Below are 20,053 nucleotides of genomic sequence, written 5' to 3'. Positions count from 1 at the left end.
TAAGTTGTACAACAAATAATATAAATGTACTGTTAGTGGGACTGGATGTGCACCAGGCATGGACACCCCAAACAGGCTCAGCTGGATACATCATTTACTGAAAAGCAAACCCAGCAGGATGTCTTTACCTCTTTACCAACCAGAGAGACTGATCAACGTGACCTGCATATCAGTTATCATTTAAAGGAGACCAGTAACAGACAGATACATTTACTCAATACACACATACACACATACACACACACACACACACACACACGCAGCTTTGTGAATAATTATTGAACCACTGTGTCAAAGTGGTGTAACGTTTGTCTTTGTTTTTAATCTCTGTCTTTGTTGTTCATGTGTTGTTAACATGTCAACAATAACTCAACTTTATCAACTAGTGAAACAAAAGATAAATCTTACCTGTGAATGATTGTGGCCTAAAGAAGAATGAACCTCAAGCACAGGTGATCTCAGTCACATAAATGAAAGAATGTAAAGAAAACACGTGAATGAACAAATAAATGTCACTTGTTACATGTTTTTTTTCTAAACCTAATGAGTTTATGCTTCTCTGTATGTAGCTGTTCGAGTGCATTTCCTTTTAACATGTTTGTTTTCCTTCGTGGATGGAGGATGATTCTGTGGGTGTGACACCCTTCGGTGTGGTTTTTTTCTTTGTTTTTTTTTTTTTTTAAGTTTCACTACACAGTAGGAACTTCCGCTTCCTGTCTGTACATCTGTTGAAAATGTCTCTGTTGGTGTTTGACTTATGACTACAATTCTAAACTTTTTGACAACTGATTTTGGATCACACAAACTGGATTAGGTACTTTGGTTATGTGAAAACTCAGAGTATGTTAACCCTGGGATGAGGAAAGTCTGGGATTTCCATTCCTGAAAGAGGTGAGTCAAACCCTGAGTCTGTCACCATGGTAACTTAGTCCATGAACATAACCTGCTTGCTGGCAGGTTTTCTATAAGAAACCCTGTGTTTCACCTGTCTCCTACATAAAACATGTTGTTACCTCCGCCAAGGAGGTGATGTTTTTGCCAGGGTTTGTTTGTTTGTTTGTTTGTCTGTCTGTTTGTCTGTCCGTTAGTGTGCAACATAACTCAAAAAGTTATGGACAGATTTTGATGAAATTTTCAGGGTTTGTTGGAAATGGGATAAGGAAGAAATGATTAAATTTTGGTGGTGATCGGGGTGGGGGGGCCCACAGGGGGGCCCATTTCCAACAAACCCTGAAAATTTCATCAAAATCTGTCCATAACTTTTTGAGTTATGTTGCACACTAACGGACAGACAAACAGACAGACAGACAGACAAACAAACAAACCCTGGCAAAAACATAACCTCCTTGGCGTGGGGGGGACCCACAGGGGGGGGCCACTGATCAGCCTTGGCAGAGGTCTGCACTCTCCGAGTGCTTCTAGTTAGACATGGGTTGTCCATACCAACGTGATCCCGTAGATTTAGAAGCACAGTTAATACACAGTCCATTATGACGGAAGAAGATTTTCAGACTTTGCATAGATGTCTTATCCTTTCCTAATCTCTTTGAATCTTTTCAAATATGCAAATGAAGTCATACTTTGTTTTCATGTTTTTGTTTGTTTGTTTTGTTTTCTTATAATCTGTTTATTTATAGGCACTGAGTAGGATTATTTTGTTTTGTTGCATATTCAAAATAAACTAAACTAAACTAATAAATATCTATTTATCTATTTCTATCTATTTGGAGTAGAACAATGTAAGCTCAGCTTCTTCCAACTCTATTTTGGACATATAGTGTTGTCAATAGTGATGGGAGGTTCGGCTCTTTTTAGAGAGCCGGTTCTTCGTGGCTCCCACATGGCTCCCCAGATGTTTTTGTTGCTTAAATTAATGTATTACCAAATTATGTGTAAAATAATGTATGTAATATGGAAACATACATTATATCAAATGTTTATTATTTATATGGTTTTATTTATACACTTCAAAATACACACAAATAAATGATGAAATGCAATAACAAAGGAGCAACAACAGTTGCAGTAGACACACTGGCACCTTCATTAACAGCCTCCCTTGCTTGTCCTTTCTAATTGCACTGATGGATGAGCAGTTATCATATGTCTGTGCAGGTTGTTGTGGAACCAGCTCAGTATAAAATCTTTACTTTGCACAGTCTACACTCTGCTCTTGAACTGTCTATGATTGTAGCATCCGGCTGGATGTCTAAAGCAGCAGTTCTCAACTGGTGTGGCTTCAGGACCCACCATCACCCCTCAATGACAAGCAGCGATCCAAATCAATCAAAGTTAAACTTCTAAAATTTATTTAATGAAAAGATGATGTGTTTTGAACCTGAGATAATACAGAATATCACAGTATGAAAACACAGAAGACAAGTTTAATGATAAACCAAACTGACCAGCAGGTGGTGATGCTCAAGAGGGAAATATTCCCTTTAAAACTAAATTGGATACATTTTTACCAAAACTGAAAAGCGCACTCAGGAAAAAATTAAAAGTGCATTCAGTCGTTTTTTCAAGAATTAAACACATTGAGGTGTTTGTCTTCAATGTAGATCAAACGATATCTGGTGTAGGCGTTATACCTGAGTTTCACCGTAATTTGAATAGAAACTTCTGGGTCTTCATTAATGCTGTAAAATGTCTGGCAGTAATTAGCATTACAGCGCATTACCACCACCTGCTGTTGGGGTGTGTGAATGGGTGGTGCTCAGCTCTATAAAAAATAAAGCACAGAAGTGGTTTCTTAACATAATTTTTTGCCCAGACAAAGGCCCACTACCCACTAAAAACAGGTTTACAACCCACTTTTTGGTCACGACCCATCAGTTGAGAATCGGTGGTCTAAAGGATGAATGTGAGTTATTCTGCACAGATTACTTTATTAATAAAACACAAAACAGTTGCTGTCAGCCATAACCATGCCAAACAACTGAATGAAAGAAAAGCATGGAAAATGTACCTGTCGGCTCATTTCACCCATCCGCTCTCAGACCATGCTCATACATCAACCATGCACACACACCAGTTCACTGGCTCCGCCCACATACCTCTGTCATCCAATCACCCATCCCTCATAGCCACACACACACTCAGTGAACCAAAGACAGACAGAAATTACAGAATACTGAACCAGAAACATCACCCAACATAACTGCAGGATTGCTACAATATTAAAATGCATCCAATTTTGACTTCTTTTTCTTTCACTCATTTTCCTCACCTTTACAGTGTGCTACCTGTTGTGCAAACTTCCCTTACTCTAATGCTGCATTTCCACTATGTGGAACTGGCTCAACTTGACTCGACTCGACTCAACTTGGGTACCAGATTCTATTCCTGAAGACCATTTCCATTACAGGATACTACAGACTTTAGAGTACCTGGATGTCATCGCGACATGGCACATAACTTCTGTGACGTTTGCTCAGAGAGTTGCTAATAAACTTGTTCGTTGCGTGTTGCCCTGTCAAGTTCACGCTGAATTTTTTCATCGGCCGCTAAGGACAGAAATGTCTGAACCTCCTTGACCGACCACGGTGTAGTTCTGCATGCTGCCATCATGTGGATTAACCTACTGGTGTATTTACTGTAAACTTCTGAATCTGTTTTTTTTTTTTAAATGGCGGTTTGCACACTGATGATGCAATGATGCAGAGACAACTCTCTGACCAGTCAGTGGTCTGCAGTGTTTACACATCACGTTTTAGTATCTCTTCCCTCGTTTTGGAATCTCTTTGGAGCAGATACCCAAAAACTAGTACCGGGTACCAGATTCCAGGTTCTTTTACGTAGTGGAAACGCAGCATAACTCGTCTCCTTCACTCCTGTTCGTGTCCTCACTATGCTGTGTGTCTGTGACCCCTCCCTCCCCCTTTTGCACAGCGTGGACACACAAACACCACCACACATCTTGACCAATCATGTGCTGCTTTAACTGAGAAAAAAAAAAAAAAAAACGCAGAAAAAAATAATCAGCCTCCAATCAAGAGCCAGCTCCAGTCGTTCACTTCAAAGAGCCGGTGTTCTTAGTACAAGAAATAAAATCACATTCATTTAAGACAGAGTTACTTTAAATGAGGAATCTTAGTCTGAATGAGCTGGGTATAAGAATTTAAGTCTTATAATAAGAGTAGCAAGTATGAAAAAAATCTTAAAATAAGCATTTGATTCTCTTGATTGAGCTGAAAAGGACCCCTAGTCTTCCACATTGATGTCCGATGTGTTACCTACTGAGGAAATGCCCACTGTGGGGTCAAGGACCAATTAGCTCCTCCTTATGGAGGAGACATGGATGCCCATGTTAAATTGACAAAGAAACCACCTTTCAAACAAACTGCTGTCAATCCATAACCGTAAATCCTGTCTTAAAAATTCTTGCAGGTGAGACTTGTAGTGAGTCTTGTGAATGTATCGATGTATAATATGTGGGGGAAAAAAAGTCAGAACAGAAAAAGCAGTGACTGTGGAAACGTGGAGTTCGTCAAACATGTTAGTGACAGAAATTTAACATGAGAGTGAATGAGAGAAAAATCGGCTTCCATTTCATATCTCTACAATATTCCTACTGGCCGAAGGAATTTTTCAGGCATTTTTCAAATTAGTCAAGGGTCATGCTAAACCATGTTATAATTTTTTTCATGTTTTAGGCCTTTAAATAACAATAAATGTTAAAAAAAAAAAAACAGTTGCTGTCATTTCTTAAGATTCTTAAATTGAGAATTGTGCAAGTGGTTTCAGTCTTAAAATAAGGAAAACAATCTTTATCCTTTGCTGCGATATTTTACAAAATATTGCCATACCTTGCAACTAGTAAAATCTGACTTGATATTAGCTGCAAAATCTTATTAAGAAAAAGTTAGATGTATTTTTTTAAGAAAAGAATAATTTCTAGGCAAGCTTTTCTTTTTATTTAGATGAAAAATAAGACATGTTCTTGAAATAAGGCCTTTTTCACTTTGTTAGAAATCATTTTTTGCAGTGTTGTTGGCAACATAACATGTACTGTAACATTCAAACTGAACAAAAAATTAAATCTCCATGATACTGCATGAACTGTGTTGGAACAACACCAATCTTTGTGAGGCTGATCAGTAAAGATGTTTGTTTGACATTGCTTTGTCACTCTTGAATTAAAAAAGAAATGCATTGCTCTTGAATTAAGAAAGATTATTGCTCAAAATAAGGAGAAAGCATTGGCTGCATATGTGGCAAAGGATTGGTTGCTCGTATTACACATTATTAGAGCTCATTACTAGATCATTTGTACTCAAAATAAGCTGCAAATTCAGACCTAGAAAAGGGAAGATATACACTATATTGCCAAAAGTATTCGCTCACCCATCCAAATAATCAGAATCAGGTGTTCCAATCACTTCCATGGCCACAGGTGTATAAAATCAAGCACCTGGGCATGCAGACTGCTTTTACAAACATTTGTGAAAGAATGGGTCGCTCTCAGGAGCTCAGTGAATTCCAACGTGGACCTGTGATAGGATGCCACCTGTGCAACAAATCCAGTCATGAAATTTCCTCGCTCCTAAATATTCCACAGTCAACTGTCAGCTGTATTATAAGAAAGTGGAAGTGTTTGGGAACGACAGCAACTCAGCCACGAAGTGGTAGGCCACGTAAACTGACGGCGCAGGGTCAGCGGATGCTGAGGCGCATAATGCGAAGAGGTCGCCAACTTTCTGCAGAGTCAATCGCTACAGACCTCCAAACTTCATGTGGCCTTCAGATTAGCTCCAGAACAGTGCGCAGAGAGTTTCATGGAATGGGTTTCCATGGCCGAGCAGCTGCATCCAAGCCATACATCACCAAGTGCAATGCAAAGCGCTGGATGCAGTGGTGTAAAGCACGCCGCCACTGGACTCTGGAGCAGTGGAGGCGCCTTCTCTGGAGTGACCAATCGCGCTTCTCCATCTGGCAATCTGATGGACGGGTCTGGGTTTGGCGGTCGCCAGGAGAACAATACTTGTCGGACCGCATTGTGCCAAGTGTAAAGTTTGGTGGAGGGGGGATTATGGTGTGGGGTTGTTTTTCAGGAGCTGGGCTTGGTCCCTTAGTTCCAGTGAAAGGAACTGTGAATGCTTCAGCATACCAAGACATTTTGGACAATTCCATGCTCCCAACTTTGTGGGAACTGTTTGGAGCTGGCCCCTTCCTCTTCCAACATGACTGTGCACCAGTGCACAAAGCAAGGTCCATAAAGACATGGATGACAGAGTCTGGTGTGGTGAACTGGACTGGCCTGCACACAGTCCTGACCTCAACCCCATAGAACACCTTTGGGATGAATTAGAGCGGAGACTGAGAGCCAGGCCTTCTGTCCAACATCAGTGTGTGACCTCACAAATGCGCTTCTGGAAGAATGGTCAAAAATTCCCATGAACACACTCCTAAACCTTGTGGACAGCCTTCCCAGAAGAGTTGAACCTGTTATAGCTGCAAAGGGTGGACCCACGTCATATTGAACCCCATAGACTAGGAATGGGATGGCACTTAAATTCATATGCGAGTCAAGGCAGGTGAGCAAATACTTTTTTTTTAGTGTATGTTCTAGAAGCAAGGCTGATATTCTTGCATGATAAGATATTTTTTCTATCAGCACGTAAAACTAGAAAAAAAAAACAACAGATTAATATCCTCAAAATAAGTACATTTCCCTTTCTTGAGCTTCACTTTTTGGAGTGTGCTCAGCAAAACTGAATCAAAAAGCGAAGCAGCTTCCTGTTAAGCAGCATACTTCAACTTACATGGTCTCTGTGGTTTTGTCCCATGATGCTTAGGGGGGCTGACTGTAACCAGTACGTTCTCACTGATCACACACTGAACACTTTGATGATGAAGACAAGCGCTGACATGTGGATGCTCCCTCTAGCTCTGTGTTTCATGTGTGTGTCTGCATATGGTAAGTCTGTTTATGAGATCAGAAAATAACACCTGTAAGATACAAAACTGATATAAAATTGTTGACGTGTTTGTGAGCTGATAAAGCATTTTCTTTTTCTTTTTTAATCAGAGTATCTGTGTTTTTCTCTGACTGCTGTTGTACGTTTAGATTAGTCATTTGTGGACATTCATAGTTTTGTTTTTTTTTTATTTTCAAATTTTAACCAGTTTTTGTTGTCGATAATTCGACGCAACCCTGCTTTTGATGAACGTATGATTTTCCACATTCCTTTATATCATTACTTTGAGTACTTGTAATTAAAAACTCGGAATTTAGACCTGTTGCAGAACTCTATATGAACATTTATATTAAATAAAATCCTTTTTTTTTTTTTTTTACTTTTGAGTATATTATTTTTGTCTCTTTAATTTATACTGAACATGAAATTTGTGCTTAGATTTTGTATAATAGTATAGTGGGGTGTGTTTTGTAAATTATTAGAATTGTTTAACATGTTTGTATAACATTCATACATACACAGATAGTGTCACATTACTATTTTTTTATGTAATAGCTTGTACAACTCAGTACAAGGTTTAGAACTGCTTAAAAATGTGTAGCTAGTCTAAAATAGATTTTTTTAGTTCAATGCTATGATTCAATATTATTTTTGCTTTAAAACATTTATTACTGTTACAATCACTGCGTGAACAAAAGAAGATCTGACCTGGATTTAATTCACCAAATAGGTGAGATCATTGGAAAATAACTGCAGTGATTAATATGTGTCAGCTGAAAAAAGTGTTTTAACTCTAAACGAAGTAATGAGTAGCTTCTTATTTTCATAAATGTCCATGTCAGCAAATATATCCCCTTGTCATGGAAGAGATGTTTCTCTGTCTCAGAAGGGTCACATTATTGACCTGCATCCAACAACTGAGGAGAAGCTGGAACTAAAAAAACTGCGTTAAAAACTGTCCAACACGTTATTAAAACCTGGAAGGACAGCGGTGTGGCATCATCTTTTAGGAAGAAATGTAGTTAGTAAAAAATCTTAAATGATTATGATCAAAAATGACATCTAATCTAATCTAATCAAATCTAATAATAATTTTAAAAAAAATGTTTAGTAGAGAACGTAAGAGCATTTCTATACACACAGTGTAAAGTTAACTCAAGGGATTGGGACTAAAAAACTGTAGCTTTAAAAAGAAACAAAAAACCCCCACACATGTATCACCATAGACAATAAGGACTGGACTGCATTTCAATGGAAAAATGTGGTCTAATGAGTCCAGACTGACCCTGTTCCACAGTGATGGATGCATCAGGGTGAGAAGACAGGTGGATGTAGTGATTTGCAAGTGTGACTTGCAAAATGGTGTCAAAATTCTAAATAATAAATGAGATCTGTCCGAATTTTGGTCACATACAGTACAGTACACCTCACTGGACAGTAGAATAAATGATGCATTTAAAAGGTGATCCTAAGGGTATAGTCCTTTTTCCACTACAAAATTCATCACTTTATATTGTACTTACATACAATTTAGAACCTACCCTCTGTGGGTTTAGATTGTAAGAAGAAACCCACACAAACAGAAAATCTTACACGGAAAATCCCCTGAGACTGACCATGATGATCATGCTTGTTGCTTTTTTTTTTTTTAGGTACGCCATTGCTGCACTTGCCATTTTAAAACAATTGTAAGCCACAGTTTACTCAGTACTAACTTTATCTTTGTTTTTGCAGGATTGAAAAGAGCATACATAGTTATTACTCATTCTCTTCTCTTCAGATACAACAAAAATAGAGAATATGTGCAGCCTTAAAAGACTGAACTAAATGGTTGTAAAGCTCACAGTCACTATTCACTGTGACCCCTGACCCCATGATAAGAAGCAGCACAAACAGTTAGAAACATCTGACATGATGAATGAAACGTGGAATAAAATATCAGAAAATAAATATAGTAAATTTCATATTGTCTGAATAAAAGGGTTGAAGACATGGAAAGAGAGATAGTAGTTTTTACTGCTGTTATTACTTCACATATATCCAGATTGGATCTTAATATTGGAGAGTGAGAATTATATTTGGTTATCATAACTTTACTAAACCAACAAATCTAATATTGGCTGAAGACTTCTGCACCATTCTGTAAATCTATTAATAATAACACTGGTGCAATTTGCCGTCCCTCTTTTCAACATTTATGTCAAAAGAGTTACTTTAAATGCAGCTTGAACATTGTGAATGTAGTGATTACCCATCATGCCTTGTGCCTACACTACAAGTCAGTGGGGGCAGTGTTATGATCTGGGGTTAATTCAGTTGGTCAGGTCTGGGTTCAACAACGTTATGTGTCCATAAAATGAGGTCAGTTGAACCTGAATATACTGAACCTACACTGTAAAAACAAACCTTTAGAATCTACTCAATAAAAGTGAAGTAAGAATTTGCACTCATTTTGGTTGAGTAGATTTTACCCCATATTTTGAGTAAAATGTGACTAAATTTAACAGCTATAACACACTAAAAGAAATGAGGTAAAATCCACCTAACATATCCCAAAAGATTACACAACAAATTACTCATAAAAAGTGAGTAATATTAACTCTCAATTGTTGATAGGTATATGTTCATCTACTTAATTTAGGGCAGGGAGTATCAATCTATGCACTGATAGTATCGATACTAAAGTGTGTGTGTATTAGTATTATATCAATACTAGTGTGATGAATCAATACTTTTGTTGCCATTTTTCTTCTATACCCTCAGCAAATTACTTGAATTCCTTTTCTTTTCCTCGCTCTCTTACCCAATAATGAAACAAAGAAGCAACTTAACTCATGATGCAAGAATATGCACTTCAACAGAAATATTCATTCAACAAAAAACTAATAAAAACAGTCAAACACACCATAACTGTGCTATATATAAAAAGAACACTTCTTATCAACTCAGAACACTGTAAAACACATAAAAACTGTCCCAACTAGTTTGTCCAAATGCATGCAGGGAAACTTCCCCCAGCTGCTCCTCACATCACAATATTATGGGGTAGATTTTATTCTATTGTTTTAAGTAGCAATTGTTGCCGTTAACAAATAGGTAGACTTTAACCAGTCAGAACAGTTTTCACTGGCTAACTATTACTGTTGATTAAAATGTAACTGATTTCCATAGTTTGTATTTACCAACCCCCAAAACCCTTTTTCACAGTGTAAATACATTTTGTGACATTTATAATACAGGTGGGACAAAATAGTGGTGTTTGTAATATTTTTCTTGTTCAGGTAGTGCAGTGTTTTTCAACCTTAGGGTCGGGACCCCACATGGGGTCACCTGGATTTCAAACGGGGTCACCTGAAATTCCTAGTAATTGATAAAAAAAAAAAAAAAAGCGTACTAACAAAAATATATGGTGAGTTGAGAAAGACAATCCCAATACATAACAGACATGACAAACTGTGAAGCTGAAACTGAAGCACTGTGGTTCTGTTTATCTTTCAAATGTTCATTGTGGTCAGTTTCAGATGCTGCAGCTCTTTCATAATTCATAGTTTGAGTTCTTGTTTGTTCAGTATTAATTGTCAGCCTTGTAAATCCAAGCTGGACTGACTGTACATATCCTGACCAAGGAAAATAAAATTCTCACTTTGTGCAGTAATCTACACCTGGCTTTTCTGCCTCCGTCCACAATAATATTCATATTATAGCCTAAATGTCCTCTAAAATTAATATTTATTTGTTACATAGTATAGCAAACTATTACATGATCTAAGACAAATTAATTTTAGCAAAAGAAAAAAGTCTCCGTTTTGAATGTCTGTGGTCGCCAGAAATTTGTGATGTTAAAATGGGGTCACGAGCCAAAAAAGGTTTGGAACCACTGAAGTAGTGTGTAGTAATTCGCAAACAATCTTAAGAGAACTATAAGTATTTGCCATAAAATAGGAAAATGTTTATATTATTGCTTATTTGAATCAATGATTAATCTAATCTTCATTTTCTATTTCATTCTTTCCCATTAGATGAGCAGAACAAGGAGGATTTTTGCAACCAGGATATGTGTGAGACTCATAAACTCAGACCATCTCTTGGCTCCACTGTACTGCTCCCATGCACCTTCACATATAACAACATCAGTTTGGTGTCATGGAACCAGAATGGCTCAGCTCTTTTACACTTCTCAGACAAGTATATTGAGTTTAAAGACCCAAAGGATGGCCGAGTGAGTGTTTACCCAAATCAGCAGTCAGAAGGGAACTACTCCATCAGCATCGATGAGCTTCAACCGTCTGACCTGGGGTGTTATCGCTGTGAACACAAACATCACTGTTTTCAAGTGGAATTATCTCTTGAAGAAGGTAAGAGGTGTTTAAAACCGAAAGGACATATACATTTCTATGTAGTGCTTATTTCCCAACTGAGCAGAGGTCTGTGCAGAGATGTGGTGCCTCTTCCTTTCAAAGGTTGCAAACTTTGCGGGTCAAACACCTGTAAAAGGACAAGTGAATGAGCAACAACTTCCTGTGAAATGCTTATCTCTAAAGCCACAACTTCTCTTGCAGAGACACTGAATGACATTACGTTACTCATCTTCATCTGCTCTTGCGTTGCTGCTACTGTCATTCTGGGTGTTGGAGGATATTGCTGCATGAAATACACAAGTGAGTCCTGATACCTGCTCAGTCTACAATGCAGGAACACACTTCATGGTATTTTTGACATAACCTGACTGGTTTAAAAATGGGTCTTTCCATGAAACTGGGTTTATTTTGGTACCTGGCACTTTGCCAGCTTTTTTAGACCCAATGATGAAAGAGAAATTTAGACATATTTTCCCCAGGATGTACCTAATGATGACCTCAGATAAATGAAAAGAATTATACTCTTGTTCTGAGCCATCCCAAAATTAATGAATTTTAAATAAAATATTAGGGTCAGAAATAGGACCAAAATTGGGACAGGAAAGGGCACCTAGGTGTTAGTGCATTTTACCTTGAAAACATGGCTGGAAATGGTCTTAAATACTGGTATAAATCAAGACACAGTGTTAAATTTGATGATCATAGTCATTTTTTACCCCTCGGCCAAGAGGTATTGTAATTGTTCTGTCATCTATCTGTCTGTCTGTCCGTCCATTCAACAATATAATCGCAATATCTGAAGAATGCATTGAGATATCTGCACCACATTTATACTGTGGGTGCATCTTGGCATGGAGCAGAAGCCTAATGAAAAACAGGTGACCATAACCTACTTTTTAAGGACAAATGGCCTTGTAATAAGTTTTACACAAAGAAGCTCTAATCTAAATTAAAGGGCAGTAACTTTCAACAGAATCTTATAGTATATTTGGCCGAGGGGTATTAAAAGTGCACAGCACGTTATGTTCTAATCCAGACGTGGGTTTTTCATGAATCGTCAGTCTCATTCCAGGTTTCGTGCTTAACCCATCGTGTCCACTCACATTACGTGCGGAACCTGCCCATTTAAACACAAATAAATCACGAGTGATTTTGCAACAGCGGTCATTTTTGTGAAACACTCTGCCTTGTATATTTACTTCAACTCCCAAAATGTACCTGTGAGAGAATGAAAAGATATTTGAAAAAATAGTAATGCATACTTTTCATATCCTTTTTGCCGTGTTACATGCAGATTTTTTAATGCGTACATCAAATAAAAATGTGTTTTATCTGAAAAATAGTTTATTTTATCTTAGTAAATATTTTTTTTTTGAAAATGGACCCAAAGTGTTTCTAAACTTGCTTCATAACATTAGTCTACGTCTTGTTTGAATTTTTAGCCCCTCTGTCCTGTTTTTAGGGATCAGTTTTATAGTGCACCCAAATATGTTTTGTTTTCATTTTTTTAGTGTGCAGCCAAAAAAGAACAGAATACAATGTCAGTCATGCTGCTGGTTCAGGCACTCACGGTAAGCACATAAATATCACTCTACCTAAATGCTTCGAGTGACCTATAAGGATTTGTGTCCATTAGGTCATTAATAAGCAGATCAATTGCAAATGAGCCAAAGTTTGCTTGTGATCTTCATCCATTTGCAATGCTAAATACAAAAAAAAATACTATCGTAAGGGGAAAAAAATCTCACAGCACCTTTTAAGTTATATAACAGTATATTTTGTACTTTTAATGAGCATAAGAAGTAATGTACTGAGAAGCAATGTTTAAGATTAGCTAGATAGTGAGCACTTTTAATTGTGACTTTGATTCTCAGCTACAAAGTTGGTATAAAACTGTTGCTTTAAGATGCCTCATACATATACATGTTTCCCTGCAGGTGTAAGTGCACCACCTGAGGAACCACATAGACACCCAGCAGAAGAACAGCAAGGTGGTAATCAAACACATGTATATGTTAAAATAAAAATGCACATCGAATCATTTTACCTCCTAATAATGTGTCACAATCAATAATGTGTGGGGTTTTTTTTATTTGTTCTACAGAAGCCGACAGTGACGATCTTGTTTACGGTTTGTTCCTTCTTTTTATTATTATTAACCCACCCCCCAAAGGGGAGGAAAGGAGTATTGTTTTTGGTTCGGTTTCTTTCTTTCTTTCTTTCTTTCTTTCTTTCTTTCTTTCTTTCTTTCTTTCTTTCTTTCTTAACACTCTAGCAGCAAAACTATTGGTTGAATTCATACCAAATTTGGTTTAAAGATTGCTAGTGACCCAGAATAGATGTCATTAAATTTTGGGAAAAGGAGGTCAAAGTTAAATTTTTTAATGATTTTTTTTTTTTTTTTTTTTTTACATCTTTTTTTCCCCCATTTACTTTTAATGGGTAAAATTTCACATGTCTGTAGCAGCAAAACTATTGGTTGAATTCATACCAAATTGACTTTATAGATTGCCAGTGACCAAGAATGGTTCTCATTACATTTTGGGTACAGCAGGTCAAAGTTCAAATTTTCTATGAATTTTAAAAATCTTCCCATTTACTTATAATGGGCGAAATATGTATGAGGGGCGGGGTCACCACTTGTTCCTTTTATCATTGTTTCATCATTATTATCAACATATCCACGTGGGTTCTTTTTCTTTACTTTTTAAAAATTTTCCTTTGTTTTTTTTAGAAAATGAAGACTATGACCCATCCAACCAGCCCGATTACATCAACACAGATTATAATAATATACCTGGAGGTCTTCATGATCTGAGGAGGGACCCACCGATGCAGGATGCCAGTGTGGTCAATCCAAATCCAAATCCAAATCAACTGAACTTTACAAGGGGGCAAAGTCAGAGAACAAAACAGAGATTTCACAGAGGTACTAATCAATAATAAGTATAATTCAGATGCTTGTGTCACATTCTCAGCTAACGTTGTTCCTTCGCTTCTCCAGAACTCTTCAACAGATTACGGCAAGCAAGTATCAATAGACATCAATATGGTAAGAAGACACCTCTCTATATTACCTTATTTTAATATTGTCTTGGATTTAATTTATTTATTTTCATATTCAGTAAATCAAGGTGAAATTCGCAAACAGCAAGCAATGGCATCTCAGGAGGAGAATAATGCCCCAGGTAGGTTAATTTGAGCTTTCCGTACAGGTTAAGAAATGATAATAATTTATTGTGACATTACATATGGGTCATTCCATGGCAATTTCAACCAATGGTCCCCACATGACGCCTCAGAAAATTCTGAAAAAAATTCACACTTGTTCACCTGCCAGATAAACGAACACATCCAAAATTTTAATGTCATATCTGTAATAGTTTAGGAGATGCAGCCCTTTGAAAATTAATGTTTTTTTTTTTATTTTGCAAATTTGCTGTTCGGCCAACTTTGAGGAGCTATATCTCCTTAGGTATTCAAGCCACACTGCTGAAACTTACAGCCTGGGGTGAAATCCACCTGAAAAGACTATGTTTTGCATCAAAATAATTGTAGGTGCCTTCATGTTTGGTCCAAGTGGCCTTGAAATCAGGCCAAAAGGCTAATTCTTCCAAATGTCCTCTCTCTTCAGGCTTACACTGTGCCATAGTGGATGAATGTAGAGACCTCATTTTTTTTTGCATGGATTCTTATGGTCAAGATGCAACAATCTACTGCAAAAAGGCTACATTTCAGTGAAAAGTGTTGCTGTGAGGCAATGAATAAAATGGGTCAGTTTAAATTGTTCACAAAAATACTCTTTATTTGAGCACCCAAATTACCATGTGGCCAGTTAATTAAAAATTTTGAAATTTTTACCATGTCTTCATATATGTTTCAAGATGTTGTGCACAAAATTTTAGCTTTGGGATAGAACTGGTTCTATTTTTAATATATTTTTTTTTTATTGCATGACTATATTTTCTTCAAATTGTATACAAACATAGGTGTAAATGGCATTTTTAACAATATAATGGCATTGATTATTGCACATGTTATGATAATACTTGAGATATTTGAACTAGGGTGTGGAACTGCATGATGGTTCAGATAGAAGAATTATAGATTTCCCAGGATTGGCTCAGCTTGATACCTGTTGTAGAGACTTCTCGTAAAGTGGATGGAGCTGGTCAGTTGACCCAATTTCACCAGGGTCAATGACGTAAATGTAGCTAAGATTTCCCAGAATTTTTATGATGCTGGCCAGCCTAATTTTGGGAATTCTTTTCATAATCCCGAACAAACTTATTCATCTTGGAGGAAAAATGTGTTGTTGGATTGATCTTTAAGGATGAATGTCACAGAAAGATTAGGCTGGCCAGCATCATAAATATTAATCCATTATGGCACAGTGCAAGCCTGAAGAGAGAGGACATTTTGAAGAATTAGCCTTTTCGCCTGATTTCAAGGCCTCATGGAACAAACATGAAGGCACCTACAATTATTTTGATGTAAAATATGGTCTTTTCAGGGGGGTTTCACCCCAGACAGTAAGTTTCAGCAGTGTGGCTTGAATACCTAAGGAGATACAGCTCCTCAAAGATGGCCAAAAAGCAAATTTGCAAAATTACAACAACAAAAAAAACCCATTAATTTTTAATGGGCTGTATCTCCTAAACTATTACAGATATGACATTAAAATTTTGGATGTGTTCATTTATCTGGTAGGTGAACAAGTGTGAATTTTTTCAGAATTTTCTGAGGGGGTCATGCAGGGCACTTTCTGAAATCTGGTTGATTTGGGATGGAATGACCCATATCACAAGAGAGAGAGGAGTAGAGCCAAGAGGAGTGAGTGCTTACATTATGTTGATGAATGAAATGATAGATACGCTGTGTGCTCAACAACTCTACTGTTTCTCTCTGAGGTGGTATATACAAAAACCCAATTTACAACAGGAGCACAGACCAACTCCACCAGCTGTAGATGGTACAACATGGAGACAGTTTCCTATCAACCCCATCCATTGATGAAGACATGCTGACTATTCATTTTACAGGATCTGCTTCAGATGACATGATTGTTTTGCTTTGTCTGTTGTGTCATTACTGCACTGTATTTCACAGCCTGTATATGTACAAAAAATGTGACTCACTTGCAAAATGGTGTCAAAATTCCAAAAAATAATAAATAAGATCTGTCAGAATTTTGGGCACATACAGCACAGTACACCTCACTGGACATGTAGAATAAATGATACATTTAAATGTTGATCCCAATTGAAAGTATTGTCCTTTTTCCACTACAATATTCATCACTTTATATTGTACTTACATACAATTTAGAACCTACCCTCTGTGGGTTTAGATCAGAGGAAGAAACCCACACAAACAGAAAATCTTAAACGGAAAAGCCCTCGAGATGGAGGTACTGAAACTACACTGACGTTGCTTGTTGCTTTTTTTAGGTACTCTGTTGCTGCACCTGCCATTTTTAAGCCAACAGTTTTAAGCCACAGTTTACTAAATACTTTGCAAAAGTCTTAGCTTAACTGTATCTTTGTTTTTGCACGACTAAAATGAGCATACATATTTATTTCTCATTCTCTTAAATAGACAATATGTGCAGCCTTAACCCATAAAGACCCAAACATCCACCATTTACCAAAATCGTCTAATATAAACAGTTTAATCCCTGTTGATCCTCTAATCCTGGGGTGTCAAACTCATTTTAGTTCAAAGGCCACATTCAGCGTAATATGATCTAAAGTGGTCTTGACCAGTAAAGTAATATAAATAATAGAATAAGAACTTTTGAGTGAAAAAAGTAAATTCCGTTATGAAAAGATTTACATCTACGATTTGTACTTGAACGTAAATGAACAAATATGAACCTGAAAATTTGTTAGTAAAATAAGTGCAATGTTAGCAATATTACACTTTAGTTTATCATTTATATATGTGAAAATCACAACTTAGAGATCACAGTGGCTCTACAAATACACAAAACATTGAATAACAGGGAGAATATTATTAAAATTCCATATACTTCTCTTCAGACATTTCAGATATTCACATTTTTTGTTAAAGGCTAGTCTGTAAATGTAAACATTTTTGTGTAATTTTCCTTTTTTTACTCTAAAACAATGAGACAAATTTTCAGTTTTCATTATTTGTTGGTTATTATGATAGTATTTTACTGGTTTGATCCACTTTAGACTGAAGTGACCTAAAATGATTTTAACATCCTTGATTGTTAATAACTTAGTGTAATTTTTGCATTTCACAAATTCATCCCAGGGGCTGGATTGAACCCTTTGGCGGGCTGGATTTGGCCCCTGGGCCGAATGTTTGACACCTGTGATCTAATCTATGTAAATAATTGGTGTAAAAGGCAGTTTGTCATCTTTTCATGGTCATCAGATATGACCCATTTGGACGTTCAGAATCTCCGTAGTGAACGTGGAAACACTGTCATCTTCCGCAACATTGATTCACCAGTAAAACCAATGGAGTTGGATCAATGACAGTGGATGGAGACACTTGGTTTATTTTCAGCCAATAATAGTTTTGAGTGAAAAAGTCACTTTTTCTTCAGTTTTTTCTATTTTTGATATAATCTTCAACTTTACACTAAGCTTTCATGAAAATCTATGTGATTATTAAATTAAATGTTAGAAAATACTTGATTTTAACTGAAAAAACACAACAAACAGAAGATACTATTACAATAAATGGTGATAAACCACTTAAGGATGGTTAAATATAGGGGGAAATTCATTTGGGAACTGCCATAAATGTCACACTGGGTCCTTACGGGTTAAAAGACTGAACTAAATGGGTTGTAAAGATCACAGTCACTATTCATTGTGACCCCTGACCCCATGACAAGAAGCAACACAAACAGAAACATCTGACATGATGAATGAAATGTGGAATAAAATGTCAGAAAATAAATACTGTAAATTTCATATTGTCTGAATAAAAGGGTTGAAGACATGAAAACAGAGATCACACTCAATTATTTAACTACCACTTTGGTTTATTGAAGCAGATTTTTTCCCTGAAACTTGTTTTTACTGCTGTTATTACTTCACATATATCCAGATTGTATCTCAATATTGAAGAGTGAGAAATAGGTTTGGTTTTTATAACTTTTTTAAACCGACAAACCTAATATTAGGTAAAGACTTTTGCACCATTCTGTAAATCTATTAATAATAACACCGGTGAAATTTGCTCTCCCTCTTTTCAACATTTATGTCAAGAAGAGTTATTATAAAAGCAGCTTGATCATTGTTTCATCATGGAGCTCAGAAGTGACTTTTACCACACTCTTGTCCAAATTTGCACATACGGAGATGACTGAGGCAGATATGACTGAGCTACTGCTATTGCCAAACAGTGCCTTTCATTCTCAGGTAGACTGGTTCACAGGATGTACTCTGGTGAGTTTCAAAGTCCTCCTCAGTTCACTAACAAAAAAAAAAAAAAAACAAGAGAAAAGAAGAGAAAATCAACAGCAAATACACAGTGAGATTGGCAAGTTTGAATAAAAATACACATCACTTCATGTGTATTTACTTTTTATGGGATGTAGTCACTATAATATCACCACACCATTCTCTACATGTATGTTTCTTCATGAAAAAGTCCTCTCCCCAACTTTACAAAGATGTCACTACATCCTGAAATTAGCACTGGCCAAAATGAAAGTGGTCCATTTAATAAAGGAGTACTACTTAGCCCATAGTGTTTTACTCCTTTGTTAGAATGATAATGGATGGTGCCAGATCTGTTTAAGCCAGATATAAAACTGAACCAGACTTGGTCATCCACCTGCATCAAAACTGTATCAGAAATGGGTTCAACGTCCTCATCCCAGCTTTAACCCATAAAGACCCAGAGCTACTTTTGTGGCAGTTCCTATATTAATTTTTCCTCTATATTTCACCTTTCTTAAGTGATTTATCACTATTTATTGCAATATTACCCTCTTTATTTTGAGTTTTTTCAGTGTAAATCATGTATTTTCCTATATTTAATTCACTGATCATGTAGAAGCTCCTTCAAAGGTTATTATATCAGAAATGGAAAACAGAAGAAAAAGTGACTTTTTCAGAAAAAAATATCACTAACTGAACATAAAGCAAGTGATTCCATCCACCGTCATTTATTAAACTCCATGGGTTTTACAAGTGAATCAATATTGTAGAAGATGACTGTGTTTCCACGTTCACTACCGAGCCTCCGAAAGTCCAAATGGGTCATATCTGATGACCATGAAGATGACAAACTGTATTTTACACCAATTATTTACATGTATTGATTGGATTAGTGGATCAACAGGTATTAAACAGTTTAGACTGGTAGATGGTTTTGGTCGCTGGGGGCTGCTTGGGTTTTTATGGGTTAAATTAGGATGCAGAATGGAACCCTAAAAGCCAAAATGTAGACCCACTAAAACCTCTTGTGATGTTGATACCTATGACTTTCCTCTTACTGACTGTGGGACTCTGACTCATGATAAATGAAAAGTAATTACCTACCGTACCTGCCACAATCATGTAAAATTAGTCAAATGCATTTCTGTGGCTACAGATAAAGCTGATTTGGTTAAGATTTGCAGGTCACAGACCAGAATTATTATCTGTTCAGTCAATATTGATGTAAACTAAAATTACCACGCAACTACAAATAAATAAATGTTCACTTCTTTTGCTTTCTAAAGGGTGTGTGACTCTGACTTTGATTCTCTTCTGTCAACTCACTTTCAGCCTCACATTTGCACTC

General features: G+C 36.7%; 1 protein-coding gene across 1 annotated transcript; it reads left to right on the top strand.

Moving 5' to 3' along the window:
• Positions 1-789: 789 nt before the first annotated feature.
• Positions 790-17,043, top strand: LOC115431867 (uncharacterized). The gene is made up of 11 exons (XM_030152543.1): positions 790-891; positions 6,798-6,919; positions 10,940-11,275; positions 11,480-11,578; positions 12,790-12,849; positions 13,216-13,269; positions 13,383-13,409; positions 14,013-14,207; positions 14,283-14,330; positions 14,404-14,466; positions 16,189-17,043. Exons 2-11 carry the CDS (start codon positions 6,850-6,852, stop codon positions 16,245-16,247), a joined length of 1,011 nt encoding a protein of 336 aa, XP_030008403.1. The 5' UTR covers positions 790-891; positions 6,798-6,849; the 3' UTR covers positions 16,248-17,043.
• Positions 17,044-20,053: the final 3,010 nt, after the last annotated feature.

This window comes from Sphaeramia orbicularis, chromosome 13, assembly GCF_902148855.1.
Source record: "Sphaeramia orbicularis chromosome 13, fSphaOr1.1, whole genome shotgun sequence".
Classification (NCBI taxonomy): Eukaryota; Metazoa; Chordata; class Actinopteri; order Kurtiformes; family Apogonidae; genus Sphaeramia; species Sphaeramia orbicularis.
This window is presented reverse-complemented; position numbering and strand designations above follow the sequence as displayed.